Below are 23,182 nucleotides of genomic sequence, written 5' to 3'. Positions count from 1 at the left end.
CCTGGTGGATTGAGAGCTATTTTCATGCCATATTTACCCTTGGCTATCCAGCACAAAACACAGCACCTCATTTATGACAAGCAATACCAAGAGGCATAAAAGACATGAACAGGGAATTCAAAGAGAAGGATTTAAAGTATTTAATGGACATAAGAAAAGATGTTTAAGCTTTAAAAACAATTAGAGAAATCCAAATAAGATGGCATATTTTGTTTGTTAAATAGGCATTAATTAAAATGTCCAATGTTGAAAGTAATGGACAATGGATATTTTTATTCTTACTTTTTAGTTGTTCTTATACAACTTCATAGGAAACCTTTTGGAGGAATATTTAGGGGCATCTAGTTGGCTCATTCGATTAAGTGTCTTCCTTTGTCTCAGGTCATGATCTCAGGGTCCTGGGATCAAGCCTGGCATTGGGCTCCCTGCCCAGTAGGGAGTCCACTTCTCCCTCTGCTTCTCCCCCTGCTCATGCTTACATGCACATGCATGCTCTCTCTCTCTCAAATAAATTTTTAAAAGTCTTTTAAAAAATGCTAATGTTCATAATCTCTACTTAAATGATTGAATTCCTGGGATGTATTCTTCAAGAAAACTCTTGTCTATGCACACAGTGACATTTACAAGGCTGTTCATCACAGGATTTTATAAAATAACACCTTTATTGAGACATAATTCACAAATCATAAAATTTGCCCTTTCAGGTGTTTGCAATCTTTAGATAAGCTATCTAGCTAATCTCCGGCTAGCTGAAGTAGTCAAATTTGCCCTTTCAAAATGTACAATTCGGGGCGCCTGGGTGGCTCAGTGGGTTAAAGCCTCTGCCTTCGGCTCAGGTCATGATCCCAGGGTCCCTGGATCGAGCCCCGCATTGGGCTGTCCGCTCCGCGGATAGCCTGCTTCCTCCTCTCTCTCTTTTTACCTGCCGCTCTGCCTACTTGTGATCTCTGTCTGTCAAATAAATAAATAAAATCTATTTAAAAAATGTACAATTCAGTGATTTTTAATATATACAAAAAGTTGTAAAATCTTACCATGATCTACTTTTTGATCATCCTACAAAGGAACCTTGTACCATTATCAATCACTCTGTGTTGCTGTCTCCTCTTAGCCCCTGATGTAAACACTAATTTATTTTGTATTTCTCTGTGTTTATCTGTTCTGGACATTTCATATAAAGGAAGTTATACAATATGTGACATTTTTTTTTAAAAAATCTGGTTTCTTTTCTTTAGCCTGTAGTTTTTAATTTTCCTCTGTGTTGTAGCATATAATAATGTTTCATTTATGTTTGTTCTCAGATAACATCTACATACCACATTTTGTTCATCCTTTCATCATTTGGCTAAAATTTAGGTTGTTTCTAGTTTTTACCTATTGTTAATACTGCTATGAAGAAAATTTGTGTGCATATCTTTGTGTAGGCATATGCTTTCATTTCTCTTGGATATGTACCTATGATTAGAATAGCTGGATCATTTCTTTAACATTTTAACATTTTGAGTAACTGCCGAAGTGTTTTCCAAAGTGGCTGTGCCATTTCATTTTATGGGTTGCTGGTTTTTTTCATTTTCTTGATGATTTTTCTGTTTGTGAAAGCACAAATATTCTTAATTTTAATGAAGTCTGATTTTGGAGGGTTTTTTGCCCTTTGTACTTTTGGTGTCACATCTAAGAAGTCATTGCGTAACCTAAAGTCATGAATATTTACTTCTAAGTTTTATTCTTAGATTGGTAGAACACCACCTCTTACATTTAGGGCTATAAATAATTTTGAGTTAAAATTTTTATGTAGTGTAATGATAGGGATCCAAATTCATTCTTTTTGTGTAGATATTCAGTTTCCAAGGATGACTTGTTGAAAAGACTACTTTTTCCCATTGAATTTGCATTGTGCCAAGGTTATAATCAATTAACCAGAAGTTACTATAAATTATTTCTGGATTCTCAATTTTATACCATTGAACTTTCTGACTCTCCTAATGCCAATACTTGACTGTTTTGATTACTGTAGCTTTGTATTAAGTTTTGAAATGGGAAAGTGTGTGTCTTCCAACTTTGTTTTTTTCAGAGATCACTTTGGCTATTTGGGGTCCTGTGCATTTCCATATGAATTTTAGGATCAGCATATATGGAGAGTATTACCATCTTAAAAATCCATGAACATGGGATATCTTTCCATTTTTTTATATCTTCTTTAATTTCTTTCAGTTATGTTTTGTACTTTTCACTGTACAGGTTTTGTACTTCTTTTGCTAAATTTATTCCTGAATATTTTACTTATTTCATGTTATTGTAATGAAATTGTTTTCTTAATTCTATTCTTGGATTGGTCATTCCTAGCATATAGAAATATATTTGATTTTTAGATCTTAATTTTATATATTACAACCACATGGAGCTCATTTATTAATTTGAATAGTTTCTTTGTGGATTTCTCAAGAATTTTTGTGCACATGATTATGTCTTCTGCAAATAAAGATGATTTTTTCTTTCTTTTCAATATAGATGCCTTTATTTGTTTCTTGCCTTATTGTCCTGGCTGGAACTATCAGTACACTACTGAATATAAGTGGCAAGAGCAGACAAGCTTGTCTTGATCTGATCTTAAGGGGAAAGTATTCAGTCTTTCAATGTTAAATATGATGTCATTTATTTTCATAGATACATTTATCAGATTGAGGAAATTCCCTTTCATTCTGTTTTTTGAATGTTCTAACATAAACGAGTATTGAATTTATCTAATGATCACTCCAGTAACACTTTTTAAAAAATACTTAATTTTAAAATATAGTTTTTTTAAAAAGTATTTATTGAGACGATCATGTGGTTTTTGTCCATTATTCTATTGATATTGTTATTATATTAAATGATTTTCAGCTGTTAAAACAACTTTGCATTCCTAAGATAAATCCCACTTGGTCATGGTATATAATCCTTTACATATGTTGCTGGATTCCCTTCGCTAGTGTTTTCATGAGGATTAATGGACTGATAGTTATGAAGGATAATGACCTTCAGTTTTCTTTTCTTGGGATACCTTTGTCTGTGATACCTTTCTCATAAGAGGGTAATATTGGCCTTGATGAATGAGTTGGGAAGTGTTCCTTCAACTTCCATTTTTTTGGAAGAGTTTCTGAAGGATTGATATAAGTTCTTAAACATTTCCTTCTAAGTACTGCTTTAACTGCACCCTAAAAGTTTTTAAATTCTGTGTTTTTGTTTTCATGCTTCTCAAAGTATTTTGGAATTGTCAATGTGGTTTCTTCTTTGACCCATTGATTATTTAGGAGTAGGTTGTTATCCAAATTTCTAAATTTTTCATCTCTTATTGATTTTTAATGTAATTAGAAATTGTGATCAGATAACATATTTTGTGTTATTTTACTCCTTTTAAATTTGTTTAAGATTGATTTTTGGCCTAACATATGATCTATCTCAGAGAAATTTCCATGTGTACTTGAGAAGATTATGACTTCTGCTATAGTTGAGTAGAATATTCCATAAATGTCTCTTAGGTTTAGCAGGTTTTTGGTTTTGTTCAAGGTTTCAATTTACTTTTTGGTCTGCATATTTTTTCTACCTATTATTGAAAATGGGCTGTTGAAGTCTCTAGCTGTTACTGATGCATTGTCTATTTTTCCCCTCAATTTGTCAGTTTTTGTTTTGTGAATTTGGGGACTTTGTTTTTACATGCATATATATTTATAATTATGTCTTTTTTATATATTAACTCTTCTATCACCATAAAATTTTATTTCTTGTCTACAGTTACAGTTTTTGCTAAAACCAACTGTCTCTACTATTTGCATAGCCAGCCCTCTTCTCTTTTGGTTACTGTTTATACAGTATATGTTTTCACATCTCTTGACTTTAATCAATTTATGTATTTGAATCTAAAGTGTGTCTCTTGTAGATGCATATAGTTGAATAATGGGGTTGGAGTTTTTTTCATTCATTCTGTAAATCTCTGCCTTTTGATTGGAATTTTCAATCCATTTACACTTAATGTACTACTTAAAAGATATTTACACTTGCCATTTTACTATGTGCTTTCTAAATGTCTTATAAACTTTTTTCTTCTTTTCTTTCGTAATAGCCTTTCTGAATTAAATATTTTTAGTGTACATTTTAATTACCTAGTTGCTTAGTTTACTATATGTTTTGTAGTTATTTTCTTGATGGATTACCTGGAAATTATAATAAATAATTTAAACCAACTTAATTTCAAAAGTATACAAAATCTTAGCTCCAATATAGCTATCATTCTTTTCCCATCTTTTGTGCTATTATTGTTGTACTGATGTCTTTATACATTACAAGACCCCAAACATAGTTTTACCATAGGATATAGATTTATATGGTTGCACTGTGCCCAATATGATGAAAGACATCAAAGAGTCACAGAGAAAGTCTAAGATACAAGACTGTGAAGACAGGAGTAGGTCACAACACAATTCTGGAGCAACCAGACATGGAGTGGAAACACTAGTTCAAGAGAAGAGAGTGGAGAAATTGGTGTGGGTGAACGTAAAGGGAAGGCTCCATGGAGAAAGAAATTTTTTTAAAAGGGTGGAAAATAAATAGAGGAAATACTGGAGGATATTTGGGGAGGAGAAGTGAATGGGCAGCATATAAGAAAAAGTAGAGAAAATAAAATTACAGTGATAGGGAAATAGATGTCCAAGTCTAATAGGAACTTGCCAGGTTTCTCACATCCATCCCATTCCAGGGAGTCCTTGCATGCAAGCTCAGCTTTAGTTTTGCTATCCTGCGACCACCCCCAGAAGCTAATTATGTCTTATGTCTGATTGACTCTCCACAGCTTCCCTTCACTGAAGGCCTGTACCACTTTTATCACAATGGCCTTGCAAAGGCCAAGAGAAGACGCAGCCTACATCACAAGCAGCAGCTGGAGAGAGACCCCAGGGTGAGTTTCTCTGGATACCTGCCTTTCATTTCTGCCACAACTGAGCCCACTGGCAGGATGTATACAAGGGCGGGCTGGGAATTTTGAAGTAAAGACACTCAGTGTATGTGATAAGCAAAATGGATCCTTAGCAGAGTGACACTGGAGACTCTCCACTCCTCTACCTTGTGCATAATAAGTAAGTCTTTTATAGGCCATGGGGCAGGGGAGGAATAAACAGAGATACCATCCCTTTACTCATTATCTTCTCCTACATTATTGTGTTTACACTTCTGGTTGCCTCAGAACCTGTTTTGGCAAATGATGGATGGGGAGAAGCCAAACTGTTTAATTATTCTTTTTATGGAAGGTTTCTACTGGTGAGTCTATGCTCTGAGGAGGTTGCTGTGCCCCATTTGGGGCATGGAGAAAAGACTGGGCCAACAAGTGATTAGCTCACCATAGGCAGCAGGCTTCTCAATATCCATGTGTGTTTGCATCCACAAGACCACCTCAGCCCTTCTCTCCTATATTTTCTCACACTCATCTAATTTATCTTCATGCCTTGATGGTGCTCATAACCCCCATTTTTAACTTACAATCTTTACTTTGCTCGTAGAATCCAGATCTCATTTCATACTCACCCTGGAAGCTTAAATTCTCTTCTCCTCAATCAAACTTATTACGTTACCTGCAAAGCAGTTCCTTTTCTATAATAGGAACTTGGCCATCCCCAAATCCTCCTTCATCAAATCTCTTCTGCCATTCCCCCTATACTACAGACTCATTCAATTGAGTAAAATAATTTCTATCTGCAGTTCACTAAAAGGGAAATTAATAATCCAGTCAAATTGCTCTCTGTACATTGACAGCTGCATAACTCTTCTCCAGAACTCTTGGGGGAAAGTGGGTATAAAATGGGTCAGACATTTGAGTTAGGGATTTACACATGAGACTCTTTTTGAATTGATGGAATCTGGAAACTCATTCTTGTGGGCTTTTCATGTGAACATTTGACTGGATTTAATTTGGGCTTTAATTAGGAATACAGATGAAACAGACTCTCCAGCAGACCACCAACTGATAGGCCACAGGCAATTTTCCTTTAACTCCTCAACCCAGGGGATCCCCCACTCCCTGGAGTGGAAATTCTGCTCTGAGAAGCCACTTTATCTACTTTCACAGTAAGATCCAAGCTGCCTGCTGTCAGCCCATGATAGGCATTCTTAAAGGTTCTGCTGAAGAAGCTGGCACCATTATCTAAGGAAAAAGCTCTCTTTTCTGTGTCATAACAGCCTTCAACCTGGCTGTATCAATTCAAGGCTTGGGGAATCCCTCGGGAAGCCTATGGACAGAAATCCTCTGTGTCTCACTTATGTAGATACCCGTAGACAAAGACCACTCTGTGGTACTGAGGCACTGGTTCTCCCTGAATTTCATCCCTATGCTATGATCTTACTCTTTATTGCCAATTATTATTCTATTTATTCTCCTCATTGGATTCTCCTCTTTCATGATTAAAGATGTTGCTTCAAGATTATCCAAAGATAGAAACATAAAAGAAACTGGGGCAGAAGGAAAGAGAGATTTGTGAAAGAGACCTGAGGAACAGGGAAACTAAGAACCCATTGTTTGGATCAGAGAGATTCCTTGAGCCCATTAGACTAAGATATTCTTATTCTTGCACTTACTTGAGATGTTTATTCTTGAAGTTTAGAATGATGTTTCCAAAAGAGAAGAAAATAAGATAGGTTAGGTAATAAAAAAGGTCATGCACTAGTGATTCTAATAATTTGTCTTTCTCCTCAAAACATTGTCTCTTTTAACTAAAAGGGGCATACAGTCCCCCTTCACTGTCCCCTAGAAGCTTTCTAGTGGCCATCTGCCTCTACATGTTGAGGGCAATCATTTGTCCTAACGATAATCTGTATAAGTCAGTGGGGACACTAAAAATCATACATCTCTTGGACCTTTTCTCTGTCCTCTCATAAAGGATAAATGTCAAGGCTGTGGTCCATAATAAAGTCATTCTGGGAAAAGAAAGTATGAATCTCATAATTCTTTGGAAAAAAAAAAAACCACTGCTAGTGATGACTGCCTCATTTTAAAACATTAGCTTAACCCCTATCCTGCATAATGTTCTTTTGATTATCTAATTTTGGCATCAGGGGATAGCAAAATATGGGGGTGACTATTCTTTTTTTTTTATTCGAGTATAATTAACATAGAGTGTTATGTTATTTTTCAGGTGTACAGTATAGTTATTCAAAAATTCTATACATTACTCAGTGCTCATCACATTAGGTGTACTCTTAACTCCCACCACCTATTTCAGCCCACCCCACCCACCTCCTCTCTGATAACATGTTCTTTATATTTAAGAGTCTGTTTTTCGTTTTCTCTTTTTTGCTTTGTTCATGTTTTGTTTCTTAAATTCTACATATGAGTGAAATCATACAGTATTTGTCTTTCTTTCATTGGCTTATTTCGCTTAACGTTATACTCTAGATCCATCCATGTTGTTACAAATGACAGGATTTCCCTCTTTTTATGGCTAGGTAGTATTCCATTGACCATATATAACACATCTTGTATATCGATTCATCTATCAATGGACACTTGGGTTGCTTCCATAATGTTATTATTATAAATAATGCTACCATAAACATAGCGATGCATACCTCTTTTCGAATTAGTGCTTTTATATCCTTTGGGTAAATACTCAGTAATGGAATTGCTAGATCATATGGTAACTCTATTTTTAATTATTTGAGGAATCTCCATACTGTTTTCCAAAGTGGCTGCACCAGTTTGCATTCCCACCAACAGTGCATGAGGGTCCTTTTTTTCTCCACAACCTCATGGGGAGGAATATTCTTAAACAAAAAGCATTGACTATGACTGGTGTAAGAGTAGCAATATAAGGTTTCTGCCATGTGGGTCTACTGATCTTAACTGAAAGGGCAAATATGTTGAGAGTTAGGACACCTCAGCCTTTGAGTTCCCAAGCACATTCACACAAGCTGCAAAAAGAAAAGTAAATGGGAGTATCAGAGGGCAGTCTAGGTAGCCCAGTTGTTTTTGCAACCAGCTCCTGATTTTGGCCCAGGTCCTGATCTCAGGGTTGTGGTACTGAGCCCCACATGGGGCTCCATGCTGGCCAAAGAGCTTGCTTAGGATCCTCTTTCTCCCTCTGCCCCTCTCCTACCCCTCTCCAACATCTTAAGAGTGAGTTGTTTTGTCATTCTCTGAAACATGTTGTCTTCTAAACCTACCAACTTCTTCATGCTTGCAACCCCTGCTTCCTTCTCCATCCTGTTTCCCCATCACTCCCTGGCCTTTCTCACTCACTGTCCTGCAGCTTGGGAAGGAGGATGTAAATCCCAAGGAACCAGGCATGTAAAAGCAGGAGGGTTTGAGCAGCTAGACTGTCAGAGCTGAATCCACTCAGTAGCTTTTTAGCCATAGAAATTGCCAAGGTTTGCTATCAATCCAAGAAATAAGGAAAAAGGTAGAAGACAGAACTTGACTTTGGTTTGGCTCTAGCTTCAGAACAGAAATTTCAAGGATGGTTGGTCCTTATTCAGCAAGTAATTTTTATGTATAAAGAAAACAAAAGAAAAAGATCATAACTGCTTTTTGTCCAGGCCAATAAAGTGCTGCTTCAATATGTTCATATTCATTCACTGATAGGCAGGATAATAACTAAGAAAATAGATTCTGATGCAGATCATTTCAAAGGTGTTCTCTTGCCTTCCTTTTTCTTTCTGCTAAATGAATTAGCAGAGTGACATTGTGTGTCAAACTACTCTCAAATAACATAATTAATTAAAGAATAATAAAGAATTATAAAGAATAATAAAGAATTATAATGCTGACTGGCATTGTTTAGATGCTAAAAAGCAAAAATTGTGTCTTGTTTTTTTCTGGATGTCTTTGTACAGTGCAGGTCTGAATCCACAGTAGATGCTCCATAAATAACTGTCAAATGAATGGATGATTAATAATTTTTCCTCAGAGTTTTAATCCATGAAATAGTATCATTTTTCTCATCTTATATTTTTATACCTGTTCTAAAATGTGGACCCTTTAGGAAACAGGACAGCCTTCTTTTTAGCTCCTCCTTTAGAAATATTCCTAATTGTGGATAAAGGAAACTAGTTGCCATTTTATTACTTCCAAGCCCTGTCACATGAAGAACCAGTTTTCAATTTTAAAAGTCCTGTGTTGCTGATCATAGTCACAGTCCTGGTATAACAAGCCAAGTGAGGACAATGTATTTGGAAAGTTTGGGTAGCTAAAATAAAGTGAAGAAGTAATAAGTAAATCCAAAGCTAGGATGAAATAATAAAGCTAAAAATGACTTCTCAGCATGAGGGTTAGAGCAAAATATCCCCTGCCCAGAATGTCTGTGGGATTTGTAATACAACAAATTGTGATTCAACAAATCTTTAAGCCAAACCAGATTGTGGTCCACAGTTTATATACCAAACTCCCGCAGTCCCACAAGTACCTGAAAAACTATTTTTTTTTCAGAGAATAGATCTATTTAAGATAATATTGGTTTCACAGTTACGTTGAACCATGCTTGCATTGACATAGCACTGAAATGAGATACACTAAAAAACATGAAGACTCCCATCATTCAATGAGCAATACACATTAGTTGCACAGAAGCCAAATAATTTAATAATAAATAACCTGAATGTTAATTGCTGAGAGAAGTTATATTTGATTTGAGAATTATAAACACTTACTCCTTTTTCAAAGCAATTTTATTAGACCACATAATTATCTCTGAAATCATTTTTTAAAATTTTTTATTAACATATAAAATAACATACAGGTCTGTGAATCATCAAGCTTACACATTTAACAGCACTCACTATAGCACATACCCTCCCCAATATCCATAACCCAACCACTCTATCCCTACTCCCCTCAACTTCAGAAACCCTCAGTTTGTTTTGTGAGATTAAGAGTCTCATGGTTTGTCTCCCTCCCAATCCCATCTTCATTTCTCCCCTCCCTACCCCACACATCTCCCCACTCTGCCTCTCAAATTCCTCATATCAGAGAGATTATATGATAATTATCTTTCTCTGATTGACTTATTTCGCTTGGCATAATACCCTCTAGTTTCATCCATGAAACTAGGTAAATGGCAAGATTTCATTTCTTTGGATGGCTGCATAGTATTCCATTATACACACACACACACACACACACACACACACACACACACACACCACTTCTTCTTTATCCATTCATCTGTTGATGGACATATAGGTTCTTTCCATAGTTTGGCTATTGTGTGGACATTGCTGATATAAACATTCGGGTGCATGTGCCCCTTCAGATCACATTTGTATCTTTAGGGTAAATACCCAATGGTGCAATTGCTGGGTCACAGGGTAGCTCTATTTTCAACTTTATGAGGAACCTCCATACTGTTTTCCAGAGTGTTTGCACCAGCTTGCATTCCCACCAACAGTGTAGGAGGGTTCCCCTTTCTCTGCCTCCTCATCAACATCTGTCATTTCCTGACTTGTTAATTTTAGCCATTCTGACTGGTGTGGGGTGGTATCTCATTGTGGTTTTGATTTGTATTTCCCTAATGCTGAGTGATGTTGAGCACTTTTTCGTATGTCTGTTGGCCATTTGGATGTCTTCTTTGCCTAAATGTCTGTTCATGTTTTCTGCCTTGAAATCATTTTTAAATCCTCTTCCAATCTTGCAACTCAGAAACTCCTATCAGTTTGCTGGAAACTTTCCTCAGTTCCCCATCTCAAAGAATGGATGATGTCTCCCCTGCATTCTTTATATGGAAGCTGAATCTTTCTAGCTTCTTCTTCGAACAAACATATCCATGTGTCTAATAATATAAATGACAGACACATGATCCAGTAGTGATCTACTTTTGTTCTTATGAGTCTTTTAGGAGCATATATGTGGAATTTTTAGGGTGCTTCAGATCCCCAACAAATGTTAGTTTCCCTGGAGAGGTCTACAGCCTTTTCATAGAACCATACCACCAGAACAAATAATTTTTCCCATTCTTTAAAATTAACTGGGCAAGAGTGGTGTGATTTGTTGGTAAAAATCTGAATAATGAGTGAACCAAACTTCCTTTGTTCATAGGATTTAATAATACAATAATTGATATTATTTTTAAAAATGGATTTATTATCATGCTTGAAAATCGGGTGGTTGACAGAAGCTGAGAATCGCTTGCAATTGCTCTAGGTCCTTTTCTGACATGATATGATAATGGTTTTAGATCTAGCTCAGATGGAGTAATTTAGCTGTGATTGGTGAACACCTTATAGAGCTGTACATAGACTCAGATCAGAAAGATTAAGCATTGATGACCTAGAAAGCATGTTCTGAAGAAGCCCATGAAATGATCAGCATAATAACATAGCAAGTTATTCACAATCTAAAGACATCTTTCTGAAAAAAATACTAGAACTTCAGCAGTTCAGTGCAAGCAAAGAAATTCATTTATCTTTTCTTCCACAAGTAACACAATATTTTGTCACAATTGCTAAGTTCTTAGCTTACAATCCTTTTCAAATATCTTGCATCAGTCATGTAACTTATTATGATAATGAGGTGCCATTGTATGTATTGTATCTTTGATTTATAGTATTATATAACTATTTGATTATTTAGATTAAAAATTGGGGGCGCCTGGGTAGCTCAGTGGGTTAAGCCGCTGCCTTCGGCTCAGGTCATGATTTCAGGGTCCTGAGATCAAGTCCCACATCGGGCTGTCTGCTCAGCAGGGACCTGCTTCCTCCTCTCTCTCTCTACCTGCCTCTCTGCCTACTTGTGATCTCTCTCTGTCAAATAAATAAATAAAATCTTTTAAAAAAAATTGGGAAGAGAAGAAATAACACCATTATCTTGGGAGGAAATCTGTTTTCAAATAGGAAAATCCCATAGAGAAAAAATGTCTTCTTGCACCTTTGGGGAGTTCTGTTTGGTTTGGTTTGGCTTGGTTTTTATTTTGATCAAATCTTCAGGCAGCAGGTGACTAGTAGAATTTGGGGTGTCCTCACCATCACAGTAAATGCATGAGAGCCTCTCCACCTGGAGGCTGGGTAAAAATAGAAATTAGATAGTTTTAGTGTCTTTTTAAAAGAATTTATGCCCAAAAAGTAGGGGGGTTTTTGGTCTTTATATTTGTTACATCTCAAATGGTGAGGTGTTGCTCTAAGAAATGTATAGGACTGGAGAACCTGGGTACTCAGTTGCTTGAGAATTTGACTCTTGATTTTGACTCAGGTCATATCAGGGTCATGAGCTCAAGCCCCAAGTCTGGCTCCTCATTCAGCCCAGAGTCTGCTTGAGATCCTTTCCCTTGCCCTCTGCCCCACCCCCATTCATGCTCTCTATCTCTCTCTAAAATAAATAAATAAAATCTTAAAAAAGAAGAAGAGAAAGAAGAAGAAGAAAAAGAAGAAGAAGAAGAAGGAGAAGAAAAAGAAAGAAAGAAAGGTATAGGACTTATAACAATCTATCTTCCAAAGGTCTCATTGAGGGGCGAGAAAAGGAAGCAGATAGATTTAATTATATTTTACTTATTTTTTAAAAAAACAATCATTTTCTTATTTTGTGGTAGCATGAGTTGGACCAACAGGTATTATTCTTTCCTGAAATAGAGATATGAAATCACACATGAATTTGTGGAAGCAGATCAAGTCCCCAAAAATGAAGACCATCTTGTTAAATCTGGATTTAGGTCTCCTGGTTGGACAAGGGGACAGCCTATTTGGAATTGGGATTCTCATAGGGAAAGGACTGTCCACAATGCATGATCATGACAGACCAGTGGTCCATGAATAAAGCTGTGCAAGTAGACTTAACCATAGGTAGACTTAACGATAGGTAGAGTCTGAAAGTAGAACAAATTCTCTTTTAACTTTTGAGGTTAGAAGTACAGATTAGCCAGAATTTCTAAGGGAGACTCCTTCCTCACCCTGGGCTAATAAGTGTTCATTTAGGTGTCTCTGACATATCCACCCTAAAGAGAAATAAAGTAAACTGAAGACATATAGAATGGAAATTAAGTGATATTGAAATTACACTGTGAAGAAGAAGATATAGAAAGAGAGACAGAAGCACAGGAAAATTTTAAAAAATAAAAATATTTTGATTGGTGGAAAGTGAGTGAGACCCAGCCCCACACCCAATGCTGCACTCCTCATCCACCTTCTAATGGTGTCTCAATATCACCTGAACAATGTGACCCCTTCAGGACCCAGAGAAGTTTGCCAAGTTAATTTTGACCATGTGTAGTTTCTACTTCACCCACTTCAGAATCCTACTGTAGGATTCCTCTGCAAATATAAACAAAGATAATGTCTTATCTTGGATTTCCTGGAAATGCACTCTGAGATGGAGAGTTCCTTGTGTAAAAGATGCTTCTAAGAATGTTAGCTGGGCATATGATTGAAAATGGAGGACCTGGGTCCCTCCAACTTGAAACCAATGATGCACTCCAATCCTTCCTATGCTTCACACCTTCTGCCTCCTCTTTGGCTTAAGGGCTCATGTGACTTCATTGGGCCCACTCAGATAACCTGACATAATCTCCCTCTCTTAAAGTCAGCACATTAAGTGAATTTAATTTCATCTACAAAGTCCCTTTTACCACAAGATGCAACATAACAATGAGAGTAACATCGGGGCTGGAGACCATGGGGGTCAAAATTCTGCCTTGAGCTTTGACCTTTCTGGAAAAGTTAACATGCCTTCTAGGGTCAGCAGCTCCCTCTAGGAAACCCAGCATCCCCTCATTGCCCTCCTCCAGGCATTGCATTTAGCTTAGAGGGAAGCATGAATACATAGGCACACAACTTTGACCATACTTTGAGCCCAAACAATGAAGCCAAGAGACCCATGGGGAGCACATTCAGTCTTGCCTTCCCAGCTGGTGACCAAATCCACTTTCTAGACACCTCATTAAGATGTGGGCTCAGGTGTAAACCTTCCATGGGGCATACATTTTGAAAATGGTTTGACAGTATCAGGGGAAGAAATGTGTTGGGAGAGAAAGCAGAAGTCTTCAGTAATGCTCCAACCTGTGGGAAAAGCTAATCTGTCCTAATCTGCTGGTTATATTATGCAGCAGGGACTGACTTTCAGTATCTCCTCTGGGCATTGCAGTTATGCCTGGCTTTCTGCCTCAAAGAGCTGCTGCTAGTGCTATAATTAAGTATTCGTGGGGAATAAGGGAGAATTATTTGCCATGGATTTAGAAAGGCACAAAGAAAGCTGCTAATGAGGAGGGCTGTTTTTTCCTAGATGTTATGAGTACATTTTTAAATGATTACTACTGTTCACGCTGTCATGCTTACCAAAAGAGAAGGAGGAAGACTCTGGGAGACACCATTCCAGTTAGCCCAGAGATCTCTGGGGAGTTTTAACTTTCTTTATGAGAATTTTAACAAGTCTCAGTGCAAAGAAAAGCAACACTAAGAGAAAAAAGTGGGTCTGTATCATCTTCCTAACTCACAACAGGATGAAGGCTCAGATGGTGAGCTGGCAAGCTTTTAGGACATGGAGGCAAAATCTTCGATGTTTGTAGGGCAAATTTTCCTGACCCACCTTACCTGATTCCTTCCTTTAACTTCCCCAAGATGCAAAAGGAAATGTCTTTAAATGCCTAAAATATTTCTTATTTCCTCTAAAACTGAGCATTTTCTGTACACTTATTAAATTCACAGTGCAATTACATTATCTAGGTGCTTGCTAGCAAACCACTTATTCATTCAATAAATATTTACTGACCTCAACTACATGCTGAGCACTCTTCCAGGTACTAGGACACAATAAGGAACAAACCAGACAAAGTTCTTCTCCCAAGAAAGTTATATACTAATGGGGATGGAAGAAGAGAGACAAAGGCCAGATTATAAAGCAATTACACAACTGTTGGTGAATGTGTTATGAAGATGAATAGACCAAAGTAGGAGGAAGAGACAGTGCCAGAGGAAGGAGTGTTTTGTTTTATAAAAAACCTCCAGTACTGTCTATTCTAGTAAGGTGACATTTACATATAGACCTGAAGATGGTTAAAGAAGGTGTTCGTGTGGCTGTCTGGAGAAAGGGCATACCCAGCAGAGGTACTACTAAGGGTAAAGGCCAGGTGTCCAGGCACACTTGATGTGTTTTATTTATTTATTTATTTCACTTGATGTGTTTTAAAAACAAGAATATCAGTAAGGCTAAGAAGAAATGAGCTGAGGAAAAGAGAAAGAAATCAGGTCAGAGAAGAACAAGAGAGCTAGATCATGGAAGACATTCTAGGTCAGGTAAGGACTATGTATTCACTCTGAATGAAATGGGATTTCTTTGACTCAGAGTGAATAATAGACTATGGGTGCGGGGGCATAGAGGGCACAACTGGAAACCAGGGAGATCAGTACTAGGCAACCACAACATTCCAGATGAGAAAGGCCAGTGGCTTAGGCCAGGGTAGAAGTTAGTGGAGGTAGTGAGAATCAAGTCAAATTTGGGGATATATTGTAAAGTTAGAGTCCTCAAATTTGCCGATTTTTTTTTTTAATAATAGATCAGATAAGGAATGGGAAAGAAAGGGAGAAGGCAAGGTGGAGATGGGGACAGTGTCGAGTCAGTATTTATATTGGTGGACAAAATGCAGAGAAGCAGGTTGATGGGGAGAGAGCAGGGAATCAGGAATTTAGTTTGACGCATGTTAACTTTTGAAATTTGCATTGAATATCCAAGTGGAGAGGCAAAATAGGCAAATGATTTAAAGATTTAGGAAATAGGGGCAACTGGCTAGCTCAGTATGTACAACATGTGACTCTTGATCTCAGGGTCCTGAGTTCAAGCCTCATGTTGCTCATGGAGCCTACTTTAAAAAAAAAAAAAAAATACACAAACAAAGAAAGAGAGGAAGGGAGGAAGAAAGGGAGAAAGAAAAAGCTAGGACAGAGATGGGAATTGGAGACATAAATTGGGAGTCACCCACATACTGATAGCACTCAATGCCATGAGGTCAGTTGAAGTTATCTAAGAAATGAGTGTAAATAGGAAAGATAAGCTATATGGGACTCAGACCTAGGGCTTTAACACTCAGAAGTCTAGAAGATAACTGAGGGCCAGTAACAACACAGAGAAGTAACAAATGAAGTAGAAAGAGGATTGGCGATCAAGCAAAGACTAATTGAGTCAATGTGTCCTACCTCATTCAAATTTTACCAGAGTAACTTGACTATCCCTAGACCTATTCCTTAATAATACCACCTTGGGGTATCAATAAGTTTCTTCAGTTTTTTCTCTAATTTAGCTTTTTTCTCAAGAAGTATTGAAATTTATAGTACACACATGAGCTTGTGAAGTAAAAATGGTAGCATGAGTTTTATTTCATGGACACTGCTGTGTCTGGGCTGGGTGGTATGCTTTAAAACAGTGAATCCTATTTGACTCAGAATGGATAAGAATCAAGCTTTTAAAACCTCAAGCACAAATAGGTAATATCTCAGAGCAAAGACCTGGTTCTGGGAGCTCCTGGGTGAAATAACTGGAAAACAGCCTATTTGAAATGGAGAGTCAAAGTTGGGTACTTCTTTTCTAATTTTCAGAAGCTATGAAAACCATGAGAAACATCCAGTTTGACTGTAAACCCAAAGGAAGAAAACTTAATCTCCAATTAAGAAAAATAAAAATGCAAGCTATGTTGATTCAATTCTGATCACATTTGCATGGATTTCAGAAAGATAGAGTTCTTAAAATAATTTCCTGTTAAGATTCAAAATCTATCTAGAGAGTAATTGCTCACTCCTTAAACCACAGCTCCAGAATGCATTTTATTCAATGCTTAACTAAAGGAGACTATTAGTGTTCCTTAATGAAGATATAAACAAGTGGCTAAAATAGGTATGTCTATCTAGCTACTGAATTTTCCTGAGATAATATTTTGTGAGACAGTTGGCTTTGGAGTTGGATATGTCTCAAAAAGGTTTTTAAAAACCCTCCATTCTTTAAAACTCTCTTCAGGTATTTTTCATTGGTTTAGCCATTTTTCCTTTATGATGCCCATTGACATGTTTGCAATCACATTTTCATCTATAAACAGACTTCATGCTCTTAAATACAAGACAAGGAAATTTTGAAAATGAATGGAATTGAATTCCTACCATTTCCAATAGTTTCAAACCCTTACGGGTTGAGGAGAGGACATGAGTGAAGCCAGGTCTAGAAATGAGTAAACGGCAGTTATAGAAAGAGATTCATGTTTGAGTAACAGCCTGGTTGCTGGAATTTATCTAATAGGTTTCCCATTATCTGTACCAAAAATGTTGTGTTTTCTATCTTCCCTGCAGCAAGTATGTCCCATTTAGCAATAAAGAACTTATTGCCCAAGAGAAAACAGGTAAGACAAAACAATTTTCCATTTTCCATTCCCCTTGAAAAGGGATAGCAGCTCACCCCATGTAAAGAATTGCTTAATGGATGTTAGTTTGTAAGGACACCTCAGAAATGGCAGAAGAAAGCCCTCCCAAGAGAGCAGAAGAAAAACAAAGTGATTCAAACCCATTGTGTGGAAAGAGACTCAAAAGATTGTCTACCATGGAGAAAAGGAGCACGGGGAGAGGGCAATGTGAGGTCATTCTTTGGCTTGAATACTAGCTCTGACACCCAGTAGCCAAGTTAGCTTAAACAAATTATTTTAGCTTCCAGTCTTCAGTTTCCCTATCTGTACAGTGAGAAGCATAGACTAGTTGGTCTCCAAAATTCCCCTCCAAGTCTTGGTATCTGAGATTCCAGCGGGCTGGAAGTCCCTCCAAATGGTTAATGTCAAAGCCAGGACTAAATCCCAGATATTCCCACTAGGTTGTGCTCCTTCCTTTGCATATCTTTATTTTTATCTCAGAAATGGGACTTTTTTTCCTTTAAAACAATACTCCAGGGGCGCCTGGGTGGCTCAGTGGGTTATGCCGCTGCCTTCTGCTCAGGTCATGATCTCAGGGTCCTGGGATCGAGTCCCACATTGGGCTCTCTGCTCAGCAGGAAGCCTGCTTCTCTCTCTCTCTCTGCCTGCCTCTCCATCTACTTGTGATCTCTCTCTGTCAAATAAATAAATAAAATCTTAAAAAAAAATACTCCAAAGTGTTTAGAACTACCATTTATGTTAGTATTTTCATCTTTTAGAAGAGAATTCCAAGTCCTGTGCTGTTCAAACCAGTCCATCAGAGTCCTAAAATTTCATTTGTTGCCTTAGGGTAAATGTTAAATATTGAGATAGAGGTTATTCATCCACCTTTAAAAAGAATGTCTTCTCTCTCATGTTTTATGACTTGAGATTTGGTGTAAGATTCTTTTGGCAAGGTGGGTGTGGAAGAGTGGAGGTAATTCAACTAAAAATATAAATTTGAAAACCACTGATATCTAAATAAGTCCTATGCTTTAACACAGTTAATTGGTGTGTCCAGCCAGGATCACAAAAGGAAGCCTAGAGAGGCCAGGCAAGTAAGCTACAAACTGAAGTGGTTTGGTTGTAAACAAAGCAGTAACTCAAATGAAAGGACAAATAACAAATACCTTCTGCCTTCAGCTGCAGAACACAAGAAGGAGTGGTATGGTCTGGATAATCACAGAGTACCCACCCTGTCAAAAGGCAGAAGCTGATGCTTTTCTTCAACGGATTGTTACCTCATGATAATGAAGGCCTATGGTTGCCAGATTTCTTAATTTTAAAACAAAATCAGAAAATACCAACCTCTATGTAAAATCATTGTGCTTTTAAAAATATTAGTGAAAAATTAAAAAATTCTTAACACACTAGAAAGCAGAAGAAAATATGTCAACAGAACAAATTTGTTTAGGGAGACATTTTGTAATCCCCACTGTACAACCTCCTGAGATGGAATGACCTACCATCTGGCAAGACACCTCCATGACTAACCCCTGACTTCACACCTTGCCAAGATAGACCACATAAAAGTTCTTTCTTAAGGCAGTCCCAAAGCTACCTCCTTAAAGCGTTAGTCCACAATCCACATTCTGCTTCCCAAATCAAATGATTTCATCTTCCATGTGAGAACCCTTCAGACATTTAAAAATGGTGATCATGAACCCTGGACCTTCTTTAGAGTAAGCATTTCTGATTCTTTCAGGTGTTTTAATTAAATCTCATGCTCATTTCCTGTGCCTTCCTGATCATACCTCTTTGAACACTGTGTGAGAACTAACACAATCCAGCTCCAGTATAATGATTTTTTGAATAGCACTGGATTTTCACTTTCTATATTTTGGAAGCTATTTTTCTATTAATACACCATGGGGTCACGTTAGCTTTTTTAGAGGTCACAGCTCTTTTTATTCACTAATACTGACCTTACAACTAGTAAAAATTTCTAGTGTCTTCTCAAATATACACAAATCAGTCCATCTTTGGAGGACTGGGGTATTGATCCTAAATCAAGGACCTAGGTTTATTTTTTTATTTTTTTCATTTTGTTAGAGTTCATCATTATGGCTCGTAAAGATTTTACTGGATCCTGATTTGGTCTCCTTTCCGCTTCTTGTCATCTATGATTATGATCAACATCAATGTCCTCAACCAGCTCTTAATAAAAATGTTGAATAGGACAAAAAATGGCAAAGCTCAGAATCCTTTGTCCAATATGATATAAATCTATTAATATAGACTCTAGGGAGTATCTCACACTGACCCCATACTGAAAGGAAATTATAAAGCACCCCAAATCCCCAAAATACCATTCAGGTTAAATGAAAAAGAGTCTCTCACAAGGAAGGCTATTTGAAGACTGTGTTTATGTGGCTTGACTGCATCACTCTGAAATCTAGTTGATTGGTTTGTGTACACTGCTCTCTCAGCAATCAGTTTGTTTTCCTTGGAGCAATCTAATCCAGCTATTCACATGACCAAAATCACCAGACCAACCAGTTTTCAATCTGGCCTTTTGAGGTAATTTCAATTCACTCGATAATTTGTTCACACATCTGCAACTGGTTGATGTTTAATTATGAAAAATTTTAATCAAAGAACCAAAATCAATGAGTAATCATCAATGCTAATCATGAGAGTACCAGGTGGCACTCCAGTGTGGACCAAATCAAATTCTTCTAAAACTTAATAAAGTGATTCCTTTTAAGTAAGACAAGGCATCTCAGAAATAGACTAATTCAGCTAAGGATCATATTCTCCTGGGCTAAAATATATCATTTGACTTATATAGGAGCACTCAAGTAAATTCCCTACCGTTTAATCATGTGGCCTGGGCAAGTCACTTAACCTTCATTAAGTACCTCTATTTTACCATCTCTATGATTAAATAACAATAAAAATCTAAATGTCTGGAAATAAATTGCCTTAACTTGTAATCTTTATCATGGAATCACAATGAAAACACAAATTCCTGCAAATAAATGCCTAAGATTTCAAAGCTAAAAGAGTGACTTTATCTTTGAAAGAACAGCAGTTTTTAAGTATATATATTACATCCACTATGTATATACAAAATGAATCTATATTAAAATTTATTTTGTATCTGTATATATTTAAAAATATAAAGTTTGAAAAGATATAAACAAAACAAAAAAAAAATGAAAGTACATACTAGTTTCACAAATACCTTATAACTTTTGCATGAGCAGAATAGTTGATGATAATACCTATTCCTTGTGCATTTTCTCCTTCTTAATTCTATATTTATTCTCCTTGTCTGTCTCTACTCTATGAATAATTGTAGCGAGTTTACAAATTTAGTGAATTGAAACAGTGTTCCTCAAACTATATTATGTTGAGTTCCTGGCATTTCCTACCAGAATGTTGTGAATAATAAAAATATTAGTTAGGATACATTAGTTTTTAAAAAAAAAAAATGCATGGGTTTATGTTGCAGTAACAAAACACATTTACCCTCAAGTTCCAGTGATCTAATATACAAGTGTTTACTGTTTACTCATGCTACATGTCTAGACTGGGTCAGTGGAGGCTCCAATTAACATGATCTTTCAGTAACTGATACTGTTGAAGGTTCCACCCTCTTGAGATACAACAGTAGAAGGAAGGAAATAATAAAGATTAGAGAAGAAACAAATGAAATAGAAATTAGAAAAACAAAACAAAACAAAACAAAAAAAAAAACAGATCAATGAAACCAGGAGCTGATTCTTTGAATTATAAAAGAATATTATGAAAAAACACATGCCAACAAATTATACAACCTAGACAAAATGGATAAATTCCTAGAAACATAAAAACTCCCCAAAACTGAATCAGCAAGAAATAAGATATTTAAACAGATGATTATCAACAATGATATTGAACCAGTAGTCAAAAACTCCCACAAACAAAAGTCCAGGACCAGAGGGTTTCACAGGTAAATTTTACCAAACATTTAAAGAAAAGTTAATACTTATTTTTCTCAAACAATTCAAAAAAAATAGAAAAGGAAGGAAAGCTTTGAGGCCAGCATTGCCCTGATACCAAAACCAGATAAAGACACTACCAAAAAAAAAAAAAAAAAAAAAAAGAAAAGAAAAGAAAAAAAGAAAACTAACAGGCCAATATCTTGATGATCATAGATGCAAAAATCAACAACAAAATATTAGCAAACTGAATCCAAACAAACATTTAAAAAAATTATTCACCATGATCAAGAAGGACGTATTCCTGGGATACAAGTGTGATTCAAAATTCATGGATCAATTAACATGGTACATCACATCAACAAGAGAAAGAATGAAAATCATATGAGCATTTCAATATATGCATAAAAATAATTTGACAAAGTACAACATCCACTTATGATTAAAAAAAAGAAAAACTTCAACAAAGTAGGTTTAGAGGGAATATACCTCAACATAATAAAGGCCACTCATGAAGAACTCATAGCAAAAATCATACACAATGGTGAAAAACTGAGAGCCTTTCCCTTAAGGTCAAGAACAAGACAAGGATGTCAACTGTCAGCACTTTTATTCAATATAGAAGAGTATAGAATATATTCAATATAGAATATAGAATATATTAGTCCTAGCCATAGTAATCAGACAAGAAAAAGAAGTAAAAATTATCCAAATTTACAAATTCTTTACTAAAGAATTTTCACTATTTGCAGGCAATATTATATAGAAAACCCTAAAGACTCCATGAAAAATCTACTAGAACTGATAAATGAATTCAGTAGAGTTGCAAGATATAAAATTAATATACAGAAATCTGTTGCATTTCCATATGCTAATAGTAAAGTAGCAGAAGGAGAAATTAAGAAAACAATTTCATTTATAATTGTACCAGATACCTAGGAATAAACTTAACCAAGGAGGTGAAAGACCTGTACTCTGAAGACTATAAAACTTTGATGAAAGAAACTGAAGACAACACAAACAAATGGAAAGATATTCCATGTTCATGCATTGAAAAAAAAATATTGTTAAAATGTCCATACTACCCAAAGCAATCTACAGATTTAATGCAATCCCTATCAAAATATTAATAACATTTTTCACAGAATTAGAACAAATAATCCTAAAATTTGCGTGGACCCAGAAAAGACCCCAAATAGTTAGAATAATCTTGAAAAAGAAAAACAAAAGTGTAGGCAAACCATGATCCTAGATTTCAAGATATATTACAAAGCTATGGTGATACTGGCACAAAAATAGAGCTAGGTCAATAGACAGATAGAGAGTCCAGAAGTAAACCCATGATTATATAGTCAATTGATCTTCAACAACAGAGGCAAGAATATGTGAAAGGAAAAAGAGAATCTTTAACAAATTGTCCTGGGAAAACTAGATAGTTGCATGCAAAAGAATGAAACTGGACCACTTTCCTACACCATACACAAAAATCAAAATGGATTAAAGGCCTAAATATGAGACTGGAAACCATGAAAATCCCAGATGAGAGCACAGACAGTAATGTCTCTGACATGGGATACCTGGGTGGTTCAGTCGGTTAAGCTGCTGCCTTCGGCTCAAGTCATGATGCCAGCATCCTGGGATTGAGTCCCGCATCGGGCTCTTTGCTCAGCAGGGAGCCTGCTTCTCTCTCTGCCTCTGCCTGCTTGTGCATTCTCTCTCTCTCTCTCTGACAAATAAATAAATTCATAAAATCTTTTTTTTTAAGATTTTATTTATTTATTTGACAGGCAGAGATCAGAAGTAGGCAGAGACACAGGCAGAGAGGAGGAAGCAGGCCCCCTGCCGAGCAGAGAGCCGGATGCGGGACTCAATCCCAGGACCCTGAGATCATGACCTGAG

The 23,182-nt window shown here is 36.5% G+C and overlaps 1 protein-coding gene across 1 annotated transcript in view; it reads left to right on the top strand.

Moving 5' to 3' along the window:
• PCSK2 (proprotein convertase subtilisin/kexin type 2) overlaps positions 1-23,182 on the top strand; it is a 270,666-nt gene that overhangs the window by 40,053 nt on the left and 207,431 nt on the right. Inside the window, exon 2 of the mRNA XM_082743215.1 lies at positions 4,826-4,930. Within this exon, the coding sequence (XP_082599341.1) occupies positions 4,826-4,930 (105 nt within the window). The remainder of the gene's footprint in view (positions 1-4,825; positions 4,931-23,182) is intronic.

This window comes from Mustela nivalis (genome assembly GCF_964662115.1).
Source record: "Mustela nivalis genome assembly, chromosome: 8".
Taxonomy (NCBI): Eukaryota; Metazoa; Chordata; class Mammalia; order Carnivora; family Mustelidae; genus Mustela; species Mustela nivalis.
The sequence above is the reverse complement of the archived record's forward strand: the minus strand, read 5'-3'. Positions and strand labels throughout refer to the sequence as shown.